The sequence below is a fragment of the Ixodes scapularis genome, unplaced genomic scaffold (genome assembly GCF_016920785.2).
Source record: "Ixodes scapularis isolate PalLabHiFi unplaced genomic scaffold, ASM1692078v2 PGA_scaffold3__209_contigs__length_174095766, whole genome shotgun sequence".
NCBI lineage: Eukaryota > Metazoa > Arthropoda > Arachnida > Ixodida > Ixodidae > Ixodes > Ixodes scapularis.
This window is the reverse complement of record NW_024609868.1, coordinates 106,302,110-106,324,036: the sequence shown is the minus strand read 5'-3', so window position 1 is coordinate 106,324,036 and position 21,927 is coordinate 106,302,110. Positions and strand designations below refer to the sequence as shown.

General features: G+C 43.8%; 1 protein-coding gene across 1 annotated transcript in view; it reads right to left on the bottom strand.

Annotated features, from left to right (window-relative positions):
* The window catches only part of LOC8043167 (nose resistant to fluoxetine protein 6), a 78,698-nt gene that overhangs the window by 12,585 nt on the left and 44,186 nt on the right, over positions 1-21,927 (bottom strand). The window contains exons 2-10 of the mRNA XM_029994870.4: positions 19,625-19,821; positions 15,581-15,695; positions 14,037-14,133; positions 12,427-12,584; positions 11,154-11,333; positions 10,683-10,776; positions 9,414-9,506; positions 1,159-1,327; positions 490-569 (exon numbers count right to left, since the gene is read on the bottom strand). Of these exons, the coding sequence (XP_029850730.3) occupies positions 490-569; positions 1,159-1,327; positions 9,414-9,506; positions 10,683-10,776; positions 11,154-11,333; positions 12,427-12,584; positions 14,037-14,133; positions 15,581-15,695; positions 19,625-19,821 (1,183 nt within the window). The remainder of the gene's footprint in view (positions 1-489; positions 570-1,158; positions 1,328-9,413; positions 9,507-10,682; positions 10,777-11,153; positions 11,334-12,426; positions 12,585-14,036; positions 14,134-15,580; positions 15,696-19,624; positions 19,822-21,927) is intronic.

Below are 21,927 nucleotides of genomic sequence, written 5' to 3'. Positions count from 1 at the left end.
ATAAAAATGGTATCGCAATAACTTAATTCTAGCAGCAGGGCATGGCTCTTGAAGCTCAAGCTATAGACTACAATTCTTTTACTTTTAAGCTCGCGGCCATATTTTTCCGACTGGGACGCCGCCCGGCCGGCATTTCGTGTGGACTTCGGTTTAGTAGTCATTTCGCTGTTTTCGCTGGCGTTAACATGGTGTTAAAACCACACACGACAAAAAGACAAACGGCACGCCGAAAGAAATAAATCAGGCTATGCGCACTGCGGCGTACCACCTAGACTTTCGTAATCCCCTGCGCCTCAAGCGTCGCCCCGTGTTGAGAGAAGAGCGCCGCTCGTGTGTGTCAGCGAGTCCCCCAAAGAATCTGGTTATGCAGTAATCACATGCGCCACTTTTTCGTCATCCCGCACCAAAGATTTTCTTCGGCAAGGGCTCTTCGCCGCACACGTTGTTCAAGTGAGGGGAAGCCAACCTCGCACTATTCATTAGTCTTACCTGTAGAGTAGGTATATGATGATCGGCGAAATAAGATAGAATTGAAAATCTACTGCAGAAAACCAGGTGTGGTTCAAACACTGAAACAAAACAAAAAAAGAATGATTACGTCACCTGGTTACTTAGCATGCCTACCACGCAAGTTGGGATATGTGACTGCTTACGATAAAGTCTATAATGTATGCGGCAAGCAAGTTCGCTTGCATCCCGCGCACCTCGTGTGTTCTTTTACCCCCCCCCCCCTCCCCTTATTAGATCCACGTGCGTTTGTCCCCCCCCCCCCCCCCTCAACCAATGACGGCGTGAGCTCGGCTGTTTCGCCAGTGCGCGTTCTCTAGGCGTTATCTGTGTTGCCATTTGGTTGGTGGGCACCTCTTTGCATTACGATGCACCAAAGACGCATATTAGAACACTCGCAGTATAATAATTTTACATTAGAAAGGCTTTCCTTCTCTAAGTTTTTGAAGGATTATAGCGGTGTGGTAAAAACAATATATTTTCAAGACCAATTCAATGTGATGATATACACTGCTGTCTGCCGTCACCCTTGCGCGAAAAAACGAACATCGGGAAAACACTTCAAGTAGGTCTACTACGCGGTCAGGGAGACTGCACCTAACGGTGTCGGAGCTGGGTACTGAGCTCGGTGACGAATCGAACCCTACTCACCATCTGCGGTGTGTGAATGAAGTTCTGCAGGTAAACGAGGTTGATCCACCAGTTTGCCTTGCACGTCTCGTCGTACGTCGAGATTGTTTCCCTCCACCGTGGCCCGTCGCCGAAATAAGGGAGCAGCGTGGCACAAACAGCGACCACGATCATCATGAGTGGAGTCATCCTGTCGGGAGAGTAAGACAGAGAGTAAAGATGAAGAACAAATAAAAATGACGAAGTTGAACGTGAGCACATTGGTCGCAATCGGACGTTGCTGAGAATATAAATACAAGGACGGACAAAAATACACATCGTTTATGTAGAAAAATCTGTTCTCCGTCTTTATGTTTACACTTTAAGTATTTTTATATGAAACAATTGGTCACACGCTTGTTGTTTTGACATTATTTATTTATAACTCCCAGTCTATTAATATGTATACATTTTTAAAGAGCACAACAAAGCGCGGAAGTCAACAGAATCTCGAAGCAAGGGCTCAAAAACGAACCTGCTAATAAGCCTCTCAACAGCAGTACATTTGCCGCAAATGCACTTAGCTACAACGTTAGCTTTATCAGGACTAAAGGGATTAGCCCCGTTACAGCTGAGGCTCTTCGTGAACTATCTTTAATTTTATTGTTTGCCAGAGGGTCTCTCTTTGAGGCGTGTATTCTCTTGATCTATAAATTTATAAACGTACCTTCATAAAATTCCCGGTCCCGTCAAGCATGTAGCCTATCGGTGGTATTGTAACATTTATCTCATTCCATCAGTAATGCTCACTCGTCGGCACATTTTAATTATATTCATATCTCTACATATTTACAGCTATGCGTATATAACGTGAGCTTTAATAGTCGACCAAACTTATTGAATCATTAAGAGAAAAAAAAACGACCCTTCAGGGTGACATTCCTCAAAATACCCATCTAACTATTTCAAATTGTCTCGCTAAAAGCTTACCATAAAACCATCTTACTTCACAAAACAAAATTATTTCAATTATGCGTTAATATCCTAACATTGAATTTGAGCATATAAAGACTGAATATAAAAACCTAATATTATAAGTAGTGCTATTGTTTGTGAAGGCACATTAAGCCTGTACACGTGTCCTTTCTAAACCTGCTCTAATGAGCATTTTTCAAAGTGTCAATAACGTAAAGCCTCCAACTGTTTTTTCCTCTGAGAGAGGTAGATTGGCACACAACCAAAACGTTTACATATTGCGATTATTTGAGCAGCGACATGACGATCTGCCTTTGAAATTTCGCGGTTATACAGGGTGTCACAACAGAACATTTACGCGGTCTTTTTTACCACAGAAATAAACTAGGCATCGCCGAACGCTCATTCTCCGCCCAAAGGTAGAGCTAGAGGTCACAACCAGATGCCAAAGTTTCAGCCCGATCCGATAACTTAATCAAAAGTTATAAGTGATTTTCTGAAAGTTTCAATGGGAAAAGGGAGCCCATTTTTGCCCGTTTTCGGTTTCTGGTGCCATAGAGCCCCACGTGTTTGAAAACTCCGTCGGCCACCATTTTTCCATTGAAATTTACAGAAAATCACTTATAACTTTTGATTAAGTTATCGGATCGGGCTGAAACTTTGGCATCTGGCTGTGACCTCCAGCGCTACCTTTGGGCGGAGAATGAGAGTTCGGCGACACTTAGCTTATTTTTGCGGTAAAAATACCGTGTAAATTTTATTTTGTGACACCCTGTAGATCAATGCCGAAAAGGCAAATAGAGCTGTTGCAGTCGCCTGGAGTATTGGAAGTGTATCGCACGAAAAGGTTCATTGGCCATACGTAGATAAAATCAGTACCCCTCCTATACTTAAGACCATGTCACACGCGAGTGCCACAATGCCCGCTTAGAGACTGTATTTGTATGCATCCCTGCTGAGAGGTGGCGCTGCATCTCAGCTGTTCTGCTCGTGGTTCTGGTTCTGCTTTGTGCGAGGGCGTTCTCAGCTCACGTTCACTCAAAGCGGGAGCGGCGTTCCCGTGAGCTGTAAGCATTTTCCAGAGTAGCGTATAGTTCCTTTTTGATATCAATTGTGTCCGACTGATATAAGCAAACATTTGTAAGGTAACACGATGATTTACTGTTGCGTACCGGTTTGTAAATCATAACGGGGAAAAGCGATGTGTGTGTTAGCTTCCACTAATTCCCCGCCACCGCGATAGGGGACAAATGTATGAAGGCCATTATTCGCAAAGGTTATTATCTCTTTTCTTTTATTTAGCTGAGACTGGGGCGAGAAACCTAGAAAACATCAAACGTAGAAGAGAAAAAATAATTGCGCGAAGATCAAACGACGTGACACAATTAGACAGCGACAGCAATGTCGTGATGTGTTTGCCAGCTAAATTTAGCGTGGAAACTGAATTGATGCACAGGTCGCGTGATTAACTTTTTTCGCTAAATTTAACGAGGAGCCAAAATTCGTTTGTAGGTCCCGTGACGTCAGATTAGGTGACATCAATTCTCCCTCCAAATTTAGCGGGGAAACTGAATTGGTTCATAGGTCACATGACATCCATTTTCACGCTAAATTTAGCAAATGAACAATAAGTGAATAGGTCACGTGACGTAAATTTTTTCTGCTAAATTTAGCAGATGAACTGAATAAGTGATTAGCTCACGTGATGTAACTTTTTTCTGCTAAATTTAGCGGAAAACCTGAATTTTTCTGTAGGTCCCATGACGTCTTGTCACGTGATATCAATTTTCCCGCCAAACTTAGCGGGGTAACTGAATTGACAGGTACGTACTGCGACGCTGTAGCCCGAGCGAGTGCACGCCGATGTAGCGGTTGTGCTTGTTTGTGCGGTTCCTTAGGACCCAGGTCAACATAACGAGTCTTTTTGATATCGGAACGACGATGCGTGTGTAGCTGTGAGGCACGAAAATGGAAAAGCAGCCAAATGCGATCCCGTGTTCTGTGTGAGTGCACTCAATCGACGGGGGCTTCGGAGGAACGACTCGCCGGTAGCCACTCGCCGATCACCCACAGTGTGAACGTCGGTGGTCGCTTGTCGCACGTCGCTCGCGCGACTGTCGCTAGTCGCCAGTGTGAACGCGCCTGGCAGCGACTTTACTTTCAAATTTCCTACAGTGCATGAAATGCGTTATAGCCTATAGGGAATTGGCGAGGCAATTGATGTGTCGCGTTATGTGTATTTTCCCGATAAATATAGCAAAGAAACTGTGTTGTTGTTTAGGCCAGGTGACGTCAAGTCGCGGGACGCCGATTTTTCCCGCTACATTTAGCGGGGAAACTGGATTGATGTCTAGGTCACAAGATGTTAATTTTCCCGCGTAATTTAGCGGCTAACTGAATTGTTGTGTAGGTCACGTTGCGTGAATTTCCCGCTAAATTTGGCGGGGAAACTGAATTAATGTTCTGGCCATAAGGCGTAAATTTCCCGCTCAATTTGGCGGGGAAACTGAATTAATGTTCTGGCCATAAGGCGTAAATTTTCCGCTCAATTTGGCATGGAATCTTAGTAGACATATAGGTCGCGTGCCGTCAATTTTCCTAAGCTACGTAGGACACGTGACGCCACTTTTACGCCAGATCTAGCGGGGAAACTGAATTGGTGTATAGATCACGTGGCGTAAATATTTTCACTTAATTTAGCGAGAAAACTGAATCGGTCTTTATATCCCGTAACGTCAGGTCACGTGACACCAATTTTCCCGCAAAGTTTAGCTGAGAAACTGAATTCGTGTATAGGTCTCGCGGCATCTTAATTGCCCCGCTACACTTAGCGGGATACGCACAGACGGAGGGAAAACAGTTTGGGTCGGGGTAGCGTAAAAGAGCATTTCATACACAAAAAAAAAGAGGTGACAGGTAAACAAATATTTTTTTTTCCTTTTTACGGGGTGTATTGAGAGCAGTGTCCTTCACTACATGGATTCGGGTTAAAGAATGGGCAACATAAAACATATATAAGTTGGGACCGCGCCGAACGCGCACAAGTCCATCGCCCCAAAGTACAGGGTGTCACAAAAACAAAATTGCAGTTTTTTTTTTTTCTTTTTTTGAAAAAATAAATTAGGCATCGCCGAACGCTCATTCTCCGCCCAAAAGGTACCGCTAGAGGGAGGTCACAACCAGATGCCAAAGTTTCAGCCCGATCCGATACCTTATTCAAAAGTTATGATTTTCTGAAAATTTCAATGCGAAAATGGCGGACGACGGAGTTCTCGAATACATGGGGCTCTATGGCACCAGAAACCAAAAACTGGCAAAAATGGGCTCCATTTTCTGATTGAAATTTTCAGAAAATCACTTATAACTTTTGAATAAGGTATCGGATCGGGCTGAAACTTTGGCATCTGGTTGTGACCTCTAGCTCTACCTTTGGGCGGAAAATGAGCGTTCGGCGATGCCTAGTTTATTTTTGCAGTAAAAAAAAAAAAAAAAAAAAAAGAAAGAAACAAGGCTGTTATTATAGAGAAGGTCGTGGGTAAAATAATCCTTCATATCAAAACCAAAAATGGAAAAGATTGCCACGCGAGGTTCTGGCTCAAGGATTTTCTATAAACTTCCCCCTGGAATCTTCAAGGTCTTCTCGACCCTTAAATAACCACCTCCCAAAAATATAATCCTTTCTATTTTCCTTTGCGATTCGCGAACGAATATGTAAAGAACATAACAAATTTGCTTACGCGACTCAACCCCAATATCTCGCGCGTAAGAGGCAGATATAGCCACCGGAGACGAGCGTTTAGAGGCTTCCGCCAGAAATATCCCCATGACGTCACAGGGAACTCGCGAGGTTTCTTGTGTCTCGTGTGCGCACCGCAAGTAGGCTGTCCTCCTTGCAGCGACAGAAAGAAACACACACAAAAAAGGCGGGGCCGTGTGTCTGCGGTGCTTCGCGGAAGACTAGGTCAAAACGTGATCACCAGTGCTTGTCCTCTATAAATAATCGCGTCTTGTTATTCAGAGCAAAACATCGCTCCCTCTCCCTCATCCGGAGTCTCTTTCGCACAGATTAGTTCAGCACGTCACCACCACTGTTAAAGGGGTTATGGCACGGCAGAAATAAAATGAGATAACAATACTGCTAGATCCAATGTATGTTCACATTTTTTTTTTTAATATGGCAGGATAGTTGCCCGGGTAAATCGATTCTTGTGCGGGACACTCGGATCCACCACATACAGGAAGGCTGTCGTGTTTAGTGGGTCTGTGACGTCATACACCCAACGCACGGCGTCCCATTTCACACACACGCAGACTTGGCTCTCTTGGCGTCTCGCTCTTCAGCTTCCTCGTGTTCCTACCAGGCTTAGGTAGCACGGGGACTCAAGATGCTCAAGTCTATGTCATCGCTCGCTTCTTCGGAGTTTTCGACACTTATCGCAGTAGCGATGACAGTGATTGTTATCGAGAGATGCTGGAAGCTTGTCGTTTTGATTTCCATTTTCTGGCGACTACCTCCAGCGACGACGATAGGATGGTCACAGACAAACTCGCCGTCATCCGCGACGATCTCACACGTGCATGCAGGGTGGAGGATCAAAGGGCAAAGGAGCCAGAGCGACAGTAGACTCTCAGAAATTGCGGTGTATTGGATATGCCCCTTGTCCAATATGTAACACAACAAAACAACAATTTGACGTTCAGTTCATCGACGTTGTAACGACGATACCAATTTTCACGAGCGGCTTGATATCCGAGCGATACAACTTATTAAAATAGCTAATGTACGCTAATGCACGAGTAGCTCGAGGACGCTTTTCATGTCATGCATCCACAGATAAATCGTCATCCCTGAATGCGTGAATTAGGCGATCCATAGTCGCTAACGACCTTTCTATACTATTTCCTTCTGTCAATATTTTTAATGCTTAGATGCCTTACGCACTTTCATAGTCCCTCTCAAAATTTTCGAATATCTTCTTGGGGAATGCAGAGAGACACCCGTGTTTGAGCTACTCAACTGTGGACGGAATACTGAGTGATCATAAGTCGCAGCTCTCAAAACTTTTTTGGAGTACGTTAGCAATAGAGTTATACTGTGTCATGCATAGGTTTTAGGGTTTGATAAAACAAAAAGGATATCACCTAAACATCCAGACTAGCAGACGACACGGAAGTGCAATGTGGCGCAACGAGCGCCGGAGGAGAGTTATCTTGGCGTCAGCGTACATGACAGTTTCCCGAGGGACGTGACAGGCGGCTATTAGAGTACCGCGCGCAACGGGGAGCTCCGTTTCAGTTCACATTGGCCGCGATAGTATATTCCATTTGAAGCATAATCTACCAGTTTACTTTTTGTGCCATAATCACTTTAAGGTATCTCCTCTCTCCTTCGCTCCTTCCTACCGTGAGGCGTTGCAAAAGAAGTGGCACATCCAGCGAGTGCCTCGTCCCGCGACCCGAACGTGAGCGCGATAAGGAGAGGATTAGGGCACATGTAGCGTCTCACTGTCCCGCGACCGCAAATGCCTACGATGAGAAGAAAGGGAGGTCATATCTACCTCACGCTCCTGTGAACACGTTTTGAAATGACGTTTGGAATATTTCTCCCGAAGCAGACATGTGCGTGACGCGATACTTGCACTTAGATGCCTTTTTTTTTTTTGTCACGAAGTAAATACCTATTTACTTTTTGACAGATCAAGCGATTTCACGTATTCGCAATATATTTTTTTAAGTAGCGAGCAACGACATTCGGTTACTTCTGGAGGGAAACGTGCACTACACATGTATTCCCAACGTGGTGCTCACCCCAGCTGGCGGAAGTAAGAAATGGAGCACAAAAAGGTATCTGCGAGGTTTGTCAGTATCGTCACGGTTGTCCCCGAATAAACGGGTTAGAAGCAAGGAATTATTGCAGGCGACAAATATTGGAAGCGGCTACTGACTCATAAAAGTGACATATTTAAAGTAAGGAAAAAATAACGCGTTAATTTTAAGCTGACTTAACGCATCTCCTTTGAATCACAGAAACGAGTAACGTACTTATTACTTTTCTGAGTAACGAGTGACATGGTAAAGCAACGTGACGTTGTAAACAAAACAGGCCATCAGGGCATTCGGGTTAGACAACTAGTGTTGGATAGTGAAATGTCACCGTCTATAGCGTCTAATATAAAAGGGGAGGAGGGGACGTTTGGAAGATTACGCTTGAAACATTCGCTAATGCATTTTTCGACAACACATTAAATTGCGGTAGCTTTTTTACTTTGTCTGCACAAAGGTGGAAGAAGGGAGAGGTATGTCGGAACAAATGGGGTCGAAACTCCACTCGGACTTCGCGCGTCTTCCGGCGGTGCACTGTGGGGTTGGGGATCGGCACGCAGGAGTGGTCGCGTGCCATGTGGCATTGAAAATGTGTGCGCGGATAAGGACGGTTGCTCGAGACAGCGTATTGCTGCGCCATCACACGGTATTTGTAAAAAAATGGAGAGCCAACCTTGGAGATTCTTGCTCCATGGAGAGGTGGTGCCGTTCAGACACATCCATCTTTTTTCAACATGGTCTGCACCATGACAGGGGTATTTATGGACGGTGGATACTTTTTTGGAATGTGTGCTATTGGTCTTTTCGCATATAACGTAGGTAAAAAGGAGGAGTTAATCGCGCGCGCTTATTTGGATATCATAAAAAATATATTGCACATATAATTTTATATTATAACACTTAAAATCTTACTTTGGAATCTAAGTTCCACCCTCAGTGTAGCACTTTCCTAGTGGGTGTTAATCTATTTAGCTAGTGCCACCTCAAATCAGCTTGTATATATCTTCTACCTTTGTCTAGCACCAAATAACATTGTCCACTCTGCTATACCTTATAGTATTATTTCGCTTTAATTTGTATAATTTTTGTCAGTGAGTAAACCTCATTTTTGTATTCAACTTGTCTTATGAAAGTACAAAATCAAACATAATAATAGCAATTATTATGGATAATAATAGCGCGGTTATTCATGTATGTGACACAACTTAATATTTCCTTTTCACTCTTATACACGGATATTTGATGGGTAGGAACACACACACAAAAAAGGCCTATTCCCACCAGCCGTCACCTTAAATCAAATCAATAAAAGAAACGTACATACTTCCCTTATTTAAACTCGCTAAGGCGTATTTAGGAGAAAAATTCGGCAGAAAACGTATTATTCTTTTACTAATCTTTGTGTCCACCCCGCAGAACAAAACAATTCTTGCCGTGCACAATATATCGACGCTCTTGTAAGCATCGTAAGAAGTTGAGAATGTACCAAAAGCACTTACCTCCAGTACCGATGCGTGTAGAAGGTAAACCAGTTTACTTTTCCTCCTCCAGACACCATGGCCTTCAACGTCACGTACACGACGAGAACGCCACTGCAGAACGGAGGTAGAGGATTTGAGTTAGCTTTCATCATGTTAATCCCCTCCCCCTCCTTCCCTCCCTCCCCTCCCCCCCCCCCAAAAAAAAAGAAGAAAGAAAAATAGCAATTGATTATTTTATTAAGTTGTTTGGTATTGTTTCAAGAATTTTAAAGGTTTTATGAAACGATATTGGGTTGGAATGTTCATCACTTGGTCCTAGTGTGGCCCAATATATTGGCACGGACCTCCACTGATTCAGACGCTTCTTGGTCGCGGTTAAATTGAGAGGATAAAAAGGGACTATTTCCTTCAATCTTGCCTTCGCAAAGCTTGATGACATAATGTGCGGTCGAAACCACCTGCCTTACGACAGTCGAAAGCGGCTCATGGATTGGACACGAGAATTGCCCGAGCACTCGACTTCAGCTCGTAACAATCAATGCCACGGCGGACACTCGGGCGCTAATACATTTGTTTCATAGTCACGTTTAAGGCCTTCAAAACAAACTCCTTCGGACAATCGGCGAACCGGCTCGCGATCTCTGCTCTGCGCGTGCCAAACTGCTGCGCCGTTTCGCCGATTCCTAAGAGCAGTTCGTTCTGAATGCCTTCAACGTCTCCAGAAAGTAGGTGTTTAGGTGAATACCGACTACCTATAATTATTATATTCTCCTTGAGCCGCTATGCGGTTTCCAAGTCTCAGAATAATTTACTTCTGTTTCTTCCAAGTTAGCATGCACATACATATACTGACAACTTAAGGAACGCAGGGCCTCCCATGTCTTGAGCCTCTCATTACTGTTTCTCAGCCAATGAGAACGCAGCAATACGCGGCAAAAACACTAAAAAAAAATGGCTAAAAAAATGCGAACAAAATGAGTTACGTTTTTTCGTGTGTTTTTTGTTTTGTTTCTTAAGCTGGCAGTGACAACGAAGATGAATGAATGCACGCGACCGAGAATATTAACGATGCATGAGAATGCTTCACACTCTAGGTTGTGAAATAAGTCTATGTCTACAGTAATAGAAGGCAGGTGTGTTTTTACACGTTGAAGCTGAAGCAGTCTGTCAGTTTATTAAACATTCCATACAGTATTTCGTTTTGGAATATATTTACTATAAAATATGATCTATTTCGAAGCTTCTTTTCTTTTAAGTTAAAGGGGCTACGACTCTATGACAACCAACCTGATAAAAAAGAAAGTATCCACTGTGAAGGTGCCGTTGGCCAAACCTTGGCTAAGAATGTCTGTTGGCACAATCTTGAGATCGTTCGCGTTTCCTGAGAAGTGAAGAAAAGCGACACATGACATTCAGATATTTCCTCACATATAATCGCCTGAAAAAAAAAGAAGAAAAAAAATGTTTGCAATTACAGTTTTGGGCGCCATTCATTAGAGCGGAGACACCTTAAACTATTTTCATCAATATACTCTTCCCACTTAATAACCATTTTCGATGTGTGGGAGACTATTCTTTCTTGAATGTTCGTCAAGGGTACTGGCCCCCAAAAGTACATAGAATAACATTTAACCCGTTCAGCAATTTTATATGTAACTTTGTTTTCGCAGATATGCAGAATCATCTGTTCTAACGGAGGCGCAGGCTAAGCGTCTCACATCTCAAATATAGAAGACTTTACTGTTACATTGAGCTTACTATATGTGAGCCAGGTGGACGCAAATGAGTAAGAGTGTCCCAAAATGATCCAGCCCATGCTGAAGAATTTTAGGCCGTGAAAAATCTGGATGGATTCCTTCTGCGTCCCGCCCGTGCTCAAGAGCTTGCTTCCATTCGCCCTCAGCGAGAACGAGACCAGAACGTGGCCGAGCTGGCTTCCTGCATTAGAAGCAGAACAAGACACCCAAAGTCAATTGTGTCTTCCCAGAAAGCCGCAGTCATTAGGTGAAAATAAATCTTGAAAGAAACAATGAGCTTTGGCGTACTAGCTTGTGAATATTTTTTTAGAAAATGTGAAAAATCCCATTCGCATGCTACTCAGTATGATATAGGGCTCAAGGATCATAATATAAATACAAAGAACTCTAACAGAACTGGATAACGGAAGTCGGCAAGGAACTGTTAGGGGTTACCGAAAGTGTATCGCGAATTCACTGCCAAATTTAGCGGGAAAATTGAATTGGTGTATGCTCATTCACCACTTGGGGTTTCCCCGCGAACAGCGAACGCAACTGCACATAGCACCCAAATTTCACAATTTACGTGTCTTCGTTTTAAAACACCGCCATCTTACTTGCCATGTACATTATTAGAGGGATGTATTGATTATAATTTATAAAAGACACAATTTAGCCTGGTATCGTATATGTTAAAACATAAAAACAGAGAAAACGAGTGAGATGTTTACGAAAGTCTCCATGGCTACGTTTACATGGATGCGACAGCAGCGCATCGGATCCAGTTAGCGAATCGGATCCACTTCAACCACTGTGTTTACATGGGTTCGGACCGACCAGTGGCGGCACCTCGTGTCAAAGGATCACAACGCAAACCTCGTGACCTTCCGATCGTTTCCGAGGTTTCCGGTTTGCCAAGCGGCATGCAACGCAACGCTCACGCTTGACCCCTCGCTCGAGCACTCGATTCGATCCGCTAGCGTATACGTGGAGAGTCTCGATTCGGATTAACCATCTCAAACCACCCCGTTTAGTGGATCGGATTGGATCGGATCCAATCCGATCCCAGCTGTTTACATGGACCGATTCGACTCGCTAACTGGATCCGATGCGCTGCAGTCACATCCATGTAAACGAAGCCTATAGCGCACTCCCATCATTGCTAAATGGGATCATGTGGTATCTCCTTGTTTTGCATTTTTAATTATTTATGTTCAAGCAGCGCAGGTACATTCTAGTTTGTAGTTTATTTTATGCTCGCTAAACATACTACGGGGCGCGTCCATTGCACTCACGTTTGTGTTCTCCGTCGTCTACAAGCCCCTCGTTGGAGGCCATGGTAATGTTGACACTCTGGGAGGACGTTGGCCTTTTCCAAGTCCCCTTGGAAGCACTCAGCAGGTCGTACGTCGTGCCCACAGCCGCCAGCATCACGAAGAGAAGAATAACTCCACTGTGAGGTTAAGGACGGTGCAGGTTATTAATCACAGCATTCTATGCCGGCGATGCATCCAAATATTCAGGAGCAAAAACAAAGTACGTCGCGGAAGCCGCTCAAAGGTCCTCGGTTCAATAGAACCTATTCGCTCGGCTTGAAGCAATGCTTCACAGGAGGTGAAATCACCTTCTGATCATGACTGCTATGGTCAAGGAACACCGAACGAATAAGACACAAGTGGAACGAGGGACAACGTACACTTTCTTTCAACTAGCATAAGCACAATAAAGCCTCAGCGATCTTGTTTGTATTCACACTTAACAGTAAAAAACGGAAAGAAAAAGACACACGAAAAGAGTTAGAGAGGAAAAAGATACATGAAAAGAAAAAAATAATATCTTGAAAATTAAAAAAAAAAGAATGAGAAGATTAAAAGAAAGAATGAATTGGAAGGTAAAACCTGCTTCTACAACACACCTTTCCAAAAAAAAAAAAAAAAACGCTCCTAGGCCTTTGCCATGTTGCTGACGCCGATGCGTCAGCAACAAAACAAGCAAAAAAACCCTATTAAATAGAAAAAAAGTTTAATATTACTAAAAGCAAAAAATCGCAGACATTGAGTTATTTCTTATTGATTAATACGCTGATAACTTTTTCAAAAGGAAATAGACTGTTTCAAAATCTGTGTTTTTTTTTTTGTTTTTTTTTAATAAACGCTCCTGGTTGGTTTGGTCAGTGCTACCACAACCTAGTGCCCCATGCTATGCTCGAAAACTCAAAAGTGCTGTCCTCTGCTTCTTAAAGTACTAATATTTGCAACATTATATATAGCTAACTTGCTCAATAAATACATCATCATATTTGAAAATAAACTAGGACCAGTAAATACGGCTACTGGTCCTGTTACAAAAAAAAAAAAGAAACTGCCGTCATATGCCTTCCTGTTCGCACAGTGCTCTAAGGTAACTGATAATGAATTAGGGTGGCGATGCAGGCGAGTTGATTAATGACTTAAGAAATTCGGAACAGCGCACAAAAAAGACGAGGACAACGAGAGTAGAGCACAGGACGAGCGCTGATACTGTCCATAAGGTAATTGGCGCATCATGCATTTTTATCTGCTTTTTTTTTCGTGATGGCAAGGCCTGCCTGCTTGTCTACGTTAAGGCTGAAGATGTATACGAGGTGTGACGCACCGATATACTTTCGTGACGACATCTATTCGGCGAGAAAACGAAACTATTATGGCAGGATTCCTCAGCTTATAAGACAACTCTGAAACGGAATTTCGTCCGTGTCGACGTCAAACAATATATGGCTTAAATTACGAGGAATTTCTTACTGTGAATGAACATCAAAACGGCTCTCTTTTGCTAAATCTTCGAGGAGTTTATTCGCATTGCAGTCCGGTGCCGGTAGTCCTACGGCGATATGAAAGTGCAGGAGGAGTAAGAAGTGCTTGCTCACGTGACAGCCATGGCGGCCTCATCCGAGCTATAGGCACCACTAGGAACTGAGCATGTGGAGTCGACCGCACTGGCACCCTCCACCAACATCTGCACAGCTGGGGAAGAATCGAGAGGTGTGTAATGATTACCTTGCACCAAGTTTGATCTTCCATCTTGAAATGTTTAGAACCAAAACAGCGCTATAGCCTAATTCCTTGTCAGTAGACCCGGAGTCATCTAGGCCGCGAGAGCTTGATTGATGGACGGAGATTGGTACCGCCCAAGACAGGGCCATTTAAAGGACGACCTTGAAAATATTTTAAAGCCAGGCTAAGCAACACCTCGTAGATAGCAAGGCCGCAGTGCAGGAGTTTTACGTCACCTAAGGTGGGCCAGCGCGGGTCACTGACCACACACTAGTGCTGCGGCAGCGTTCTGCTGGGACTGAAGTTCAATGGGAAACAAACAAGAGGCTCAGCTGAACACTGGTGCAGCGGTTGTTTCTAATGTGTGACCCGTGCTGGTCCCGTGCTGGCCTCCGGTTCGTGACGTAGAAATTCAAGCACTAAGGCCTTTAGTAAAAGAGCCGGTGGGGTGAAAATCTTTCGCCACACTTTTTCCTCGACCTTTTTCCATTGGTTAGGTGACAGTAAATATCCCTTCAGTGGCTAGTCCTAGTGGAGGAGTTTTCTACAAGGAATGAATAGGGTTATCACCATGAGTGTGCGAATAAAGCCAGTAATCGAGCAGCGTATAGTCGTTCCTAAATTCAACCGTGTAAATAGTGCCGTTGTTTGGTAGTTATTCCTTGAGCTGGCGGACGCTGTGGATGGTTTGATTCGATCCGCTCCGCGCTCACCCCGAACTAACTTTTGCCACCATTGGGCGAGGAGAAACAAAGACGGAAAGTACAAAATATGACGAGAAAATCTTGATTATTAAGGATAAATACTTTACTAGGGGACTAGATCTTACTCCGTAAAAATTCAATAGCTTTGGCGCCGACAGCTTTTGTACTGAAGGAACTGTTGGCCGCACGCAACTTCGCTGCTTTCCCTTTTTAACTAAAAGGGGCGGCTGCCACCCCCTACCGTCGTGCACAACTTTCGACACAACGAAGACAGCCGTCTCTGTTGTCCTTTCAAATTCGGTATACAGGTGCGTCGACGGGAACCCTCCCTAGTCGCAGCGCGAAAGCGCGACAGCGTGGACGGCGTCGAAGCGGGCTGACCCCACCGATAGGGTATGGTTTGGTGCTGTACGCGCGCTCTCTAATGCAAATGAGGGGAGTAGAATGTATTTTCCTAGTAAATTATTTTAATTACCGATAAATAGTAACTTCGTTTTTATCATCTTCGCGACGACCGACGTCCGTGATTGCGTCTACCTGCGGAGAGACAAGGTTCCGAGTGGGCTTTAAAATCTGACACATATGAGTGCCAGAACTACGTTTGTACTGTAACAATTCCGATCAATAAAGAACACAAAGAAGGAGCGGTGCCATAAGGAACAAAACAATGCTGGTGAGAGAACACGTGACCGTCGATGGTATTGCCCCCTCACCTTGACCGACCAGACTGGTAATGTCTTCGGAGGAGCAGGTTGACGGTACGCACAATCCGAACCTGAGGTTCTGGCCGCTGGCGAGCACCTGCTGCCATATGTACTCCGGGATCCCCTGTAAAAGAGACATTGGTTCACTTTTTTTGTTTTGTTAAAAAGCCTCTCATATGATTAAAAGCTCCCAGCATCGGCTGCATAGGCTCCTAATGTAACGGTTGATAGGAATGAGGTACGCCATGTCAGCGGATGTCGACAGAACATACATAGAACGAAAGTTCCATACGGAGAGTACAAATGTTTAGTTAATAAATATGTTTAGATGTAGGAAGGCTACTTGAAAAAAAAAAAATAACAAGAGTTCTCACTGGTGTCATATTTTCCCTCTCGTTCTAATATCTCACCAGGGCCGCAGCAACAGACCACCGTTATGTCACAAAGCCCGTAACTGGTACATATATTGCATCACCTCCCCCCCCCCCCCCCCTCCAAATATCAGCTGCAAGATGGCTGCGCTCACTGAAACAAAGTAAAAAGTGGAAGTGCGTCGTGTTATGAGGTCTTAGCGACTAAAGGGCACTTCACCAGCAGAAATTCATCGTCAACTTCTTCAGGTCAACGGTACAAATGGCATGCCACGGAAGCATGACAAAAATAGCAAAAACATAAAATAAAAAAAACGCCTGAGTACACCGAGCCAACAGCACGCGTGCGTTGTAATGGCGCGTCCAGTGGGAGGTATAGAAGCATTATCCCTAGAACCACAAAGTAACACCTAGTAATGTTCATATTTTCGGAGCATTGAGGAAGCACCAAGGTCTTAAAGCTGGCCAAATTACATTACTTATTTCCTTCACGCATACTATTTAAATGTCATTTAAATACACTACAAAGCACCACAAAGTAAACTTAATTAAATCCAATTACAAATTACTGAAGAAAAGCAATGACATTACTTTTCAATTGCATTTTATGTGGGAAACTTCTGTGAACTCTCATCCTGCGCTTATACCTAATCATCTCTTGAATGGTACATTCTGACCAGTGAAGCGAATGCGGTGTTTGTTCGTAGTATCTGGGAATACAATCCGCTCCAGCGCACCTATAGTTCTTGTGAAGGCTCTTTGATTTGATGGCACCTTTACGCAGCCAGCAATGTCCTCTTGCTTTACTGCAGGGGTGACCAAACCGCGGCTCGCGAGCCGAATGTGGCTTTTTGCTGGTCCATGTGCGGCTCGCGGATCCCTCGTAAGGGGACACCCCCCCCCCCCCCCCCCTCCTTTTCGCCCGTTTTCCGCGTTTTCCCAGGCAAAAAAAGAAAAAAAGAAAGGATTTCAGAATAAAGCACACTGCAGCTTGGAGTTTGACAGCCTTATACTCCCATACGTACAGTCGTACAGCCTTCCTTGTGCCCCCATACGTACAGTCAGACTCTGAACAAAAATTAAATTTGCGCCCTCCCCCCCCCCCCCCCCCCCCCCCCCGCGGCTCTTGCAAGTTCCCTGGTTTTGTTTTCGGCTCCTAGGCCAGGCCAGCCTGGCCACCCCTGCTATACTGTGTTAACTTTTGAACCCTGAACTCTCTTCAACACTGTAACTTGTGCTCATAAAGAAGGGGCGATGATAAAACTTATGGCAGGAGCCCCATCAAGAAAGAAGCTTCAGAATGGTTTCGGGAACCAAAATTCTTGTATCAATTTGCTATTTCTTTTTTTTTTTCCCCTCCGGAGAATATTATTGTCTGTGTGAGTGTTCGCGCTGACTATTCCGGGCATATAATAACCACTTATACTTATTCTTCAAGGTGTGCCTTTCCAGTATCCGATTCTTGTTTTTTGTTTTGTTTTCCCCTCCTACAAGTCCCTGGGAGCAGTATCATTAAAAACAATTACCCTTCATTTTTGTAGTTGCATAAAATATGCCTAAAGTCAGAAAGTAATTAAGGAATTTAAATAAAATGACTGCCCAAAAACAATTAATTATATTACTGAATTACCTACGCGAAAAAGGTAATACATTACAGTATTCATTACTGCCAAAATTAATTCATTTATTGTAATTCCATGTTTAATTTTATTATTGCCACCTCCGCTGGGTGGTAGGCGTCTCACAAGCGATACTGAAGTTCAGCAAGCTGTGTTGCCGTGGTTTCGGGGTCTTGACGCAGACTTCTTCCTCGCCTGCATCTATGCCTTGGCGTACCGTTTGAACAAATGTTTGGACAATGGCGTTGACTATGTTAACAAGTAATGTGTACCAGTGCTATACTAATGTTGATTTGCATATCTGCTTGCGGAATAAAGTTTGTCCATGAGAGTGCTCGATACATTACTTTTTGAATTAGCATTACATCTCCACGTTAAAGGCGCAGTTTAAAAAAAATTGGGTCGAATAGACCCTTTTGATTCATGCGCACAATGTATGGTCGGTGACAGTTTAAGGGCACCAGGGGAAACTTCTCCCACACCCTGCCCTTTTCACTTTAGCAGAGCAAACGCCGAAAAGGAGGTCGCATTCTCTCCAGCATTGGCTGCACTAAAGTGGAAAGGGGTGGGAGAAGCTTTTAATTCACTCTTAACTTGTCAGTGACTATACTTAATAGCCACTGTGGCAATTATCCGAGTCTGCTATGGTTCGGGTACGTGTCTAAGGGTGTATTAGGCACGAGGGTTGCGTCATCATTCGGCGTAAACTCGGCTCGGCTCGTATCAAAAACGAGTACTGCGTGAGCGCTCGGCCAGGACTCAAATCTAATTACACGCTTCGTGCCCAAGCAATGGCGACCGCCAATGTTGCTCACTGAATTAAAAAAAAAAAGCGTATTGCAGTCGGATCTGGCTCTGAAATTCGACCACCAAAAGCTCTCCAGAATAAATTGAGACAAGAAGCCGCATTCGTGGATTTCTAATGTTGAGGCTACCGAAGGGCATGCAATATACTAGAGCAGGGGGTCGGTAACCGGGTGCCCGTGAGGCAGTTTTATGACACCAGAAATTTACCCCCCTCCCCATCCGTTCCCTTACCCTTCCCTTCTGCCGCTTCCTTAGTCAGACTCGGGGACCACAGGGCAATTTCGGCCTCAAATGGGCGGGCTGGGTAGTATCGCGTAGCAAATGTATCGCGATAATATATACTTTCGGGTAACTCTCTTTGTGCATGGGGATACATTAAAATTGTATTTGTATCTCATTAGTGAAATGCATTTACAGTTTGTCGCCTGCACTGCGATAGTCTGCCAAGCTGATAGGTATCTGGTTAAACACATTGTTGAAAATAAACTACGTTTTTACGATAAGCTACAACCACTTTTTAGATCGATGGGTCTCAAGCTTTGTAACATGAACCCGGTACTTAACCAGGAGGAAATCATTAAACGAAACCACGATATATTGCGAACAGTCACTAAAAGGCGAGCACTGCGATTGGAGTTTCTTGTATGTATGTATCTGTATTTTGTGATACGTCTTCTCCGTTTCTACAGAAACATAGCAAGGATATCCCGTTACGTCAAAAGCAAATGTCTCTGTGTATTTCGTCCTTAAAATACATCTATCTCAGTGCATTTTTTTAGGAAATACTTTTTTGAGTATCGCTGCCCAGTCCTGAAATGGGGAAAGACAGGAACAAGGAGCACTTCCATTTGGCGTTGGCTGGTACTTGGGAAGAGAACGTCTTCACTCCCTGTTTGCATTATTTTTTGTACCTCCCCTTCTGTTCCCCGACCTGCTAGTGGGCGCCGCCATTTTGGTGCTTGGTGCCGAGCAGCCGCAACTGTCGATCGTCGCAATTCAGAAATGCGATTTCCTCAGCTTTTGATTCGGTGTTAGAACGCTCAGGTGATATCGTTTTGCTCTGTCGCAAACTGTTGCATTTCTAGGAAACAGAAACTTGTTTTCTGCGATTTCAGACAGTTTTAAATAATTGGTAATTATGATTTTAAGCACCAAGATGGCTGCAGTGTCGTTACTCTGAAGCGTTGCTTATTTAGTGGCTCTAGTCTCGATTGGACGGCCAAAACCGACCCAAGAAATATGCAGTCACTACTGACCTTGGGTGGCGTCTTTTGTGCTTTTTCCAGGCTGACCGTCGACAGACAGTAGCGGCTGGAAAATTGTTCAGGACGGGACACATTACGTGCAGGTGAGCGGCTGTCGGGGAGCGCTCTCAAGCACTCGGTATGGAATCCCAGGAAAGTCAGACTCCCTGTTAGGATGCCACTTTCCACTTTTCCTGTGCTGTCCCACACTGGAAAGAAAGAACGAATGTTAACAAGAAATTTTTTTTTTAAAGTGCAAGCGAGATGTTGTATATTCAACATGACGGTAAACTTTCAATTCAAACAAGCAGCTGAATTTCGTAAGTTTTCGCTTCTCATTTTGTTTCTGTATCGCTTATTGTTTGTGGTCTCTTTTTTACTTGTATTGGGGGGCAACCATTATGATCATGCTGAAAGAAGGTTTCTTAGGTTATTCTAGCATTAAAGATTTACGTGATCAATGGAGATGCCAAGAAGCCACAGTGAATGAGAGGTAGGTGAAACATTGGTAGCTTGTTTTTTATTTTTAAAATCCATAGGTGTTTTAGTATATTAGGAAAAAAATATTATGTTGCCAAAGCAGCACTAAAACCCCGTAAATTTTGCACAAGGGAAAAAGCAGGAATATGGCAGCTAGAATCAAAACATTTGTTAAAGAGCTCCGCTAGCAACGGTCCCCTCTGAAACAAAATGCGTGGGCTCAAGTCGAACTCGCGTGGACAGAGAATGTGCCCAGGTGATTCCCATGGTCACGTCACGCGGCCAAGTGGTCATCATGACGTAATCACATTATTACATGACCAGGTCACGTGACGTCACCTTGTTACGTGATTCCGTGATGTCCCGTGACCGTGTGGTCTCAAATTCACGATCCTTTATTGATGCTACGGCTCATATTCGAATAGCCCCCCCCCCCCCCTTTTCACTATTGAAGCCAGCATACGTGCTTTTTCCCTTAAAGATAGTCCTGCGAGAAAGTAGACAGCGCGCTGAGAACGAGCCGTATTTGCGTCACCCAAGAATTGTGTGCGCTTCGTAAATGACAATACTCAGCCTCCAAATGCTGCATATTGTACAATTGAGACACTAAAGAAATCAAATTAAACTATTCCCTCCCGCCGTTCTCTTCTGCACACCATAGACCTCGCCCCATCGAATATTCAACCGATTAAAACTTTAAAAGCGTTTTTACAATTTAGGATGGAAGCACATCACCTGCGATGTTAATCAATCTGTCAAAGATAAATGCACCTGCACAAAAAAAGAAAAACGAAAAAGAAAAACAATCAAGAAGCCATTGCTCTGTCGTCAACAGAGAAATCGACTAACTTCATTATTTTGTACCTATCATATTATAGTTAAAATCTGAACGCCCCTCGCAAAAATTATGTAACTAATTGAATGAACGTTGATACAGCCGGAAAGGAGGGTATACTACAAGACAGTTCTCTTTCAGTAAGCCATACTCCCGAAAACGTTTTCTTGCACTTCATTTCCAGCCTTGAGTTTCCAGGCTTTATGCAATACAATCTTGTTCACTAAACGCAAAAAAAAAAAAAAAAAACTTTTTTTTTAAATTTTTTAATCCTACTCTGACACTTTTGAGAGAGAGAGCAGTTTTCTGCACCTTCAATACTTCGTCTTGTTGCGTCCTTATCTACTGCTTGAGGTTAAGAAAAGTAGGACGAGCTCACCCAGTAAAGCTCTACACTTTTTCCACTTCAGCAGAGGACGCTAGAGAGGAGGCGAGTGCACTCACCTTTTCTGTCACGTTCGTTCTCCTAAAGTAGAAAGTGTAGATGAGCTTGCAGGATGAACTTGTCCTGCTTTCCTTAACTGACATCAGAGTATAATAATACGTTTGAATTGTGAGCCGTGATGATTCCCTGGGGACAAGATACCATATCTAAATTATTTATACACGCAAGAAATATTAAGCCGCCTAAAGAAATTGACCGCTTGTGAGTACCATGCTGCACATTTAATTTTGGAAAGTTATGTAAGTGTGGCATATTGATGCCGTTTAACCGAATCGTTTTTATTCGTTTTTGGCTAATTCCAGGAGTGCTGTATTTTGTTCTGAGCTTTTCAGGCCTAGGTGCCTAGAGTTCTTTAACATCGAAAGGCATTCGGCGTTTATGTAGTATAAATTATCTAGTGCGCGTTTCATCCCAGGCAAAAAACCTGTATCTGGGGGCCTCTTCGGTGTTTACCATTGCTTTTGAACCGTTGCATTATAGTCCAAACTGAAGACATCCGTAAAGCACTACCAAAGGTCGTTAGATTGATCTTTTTATGGTGACCAAGATGATGAA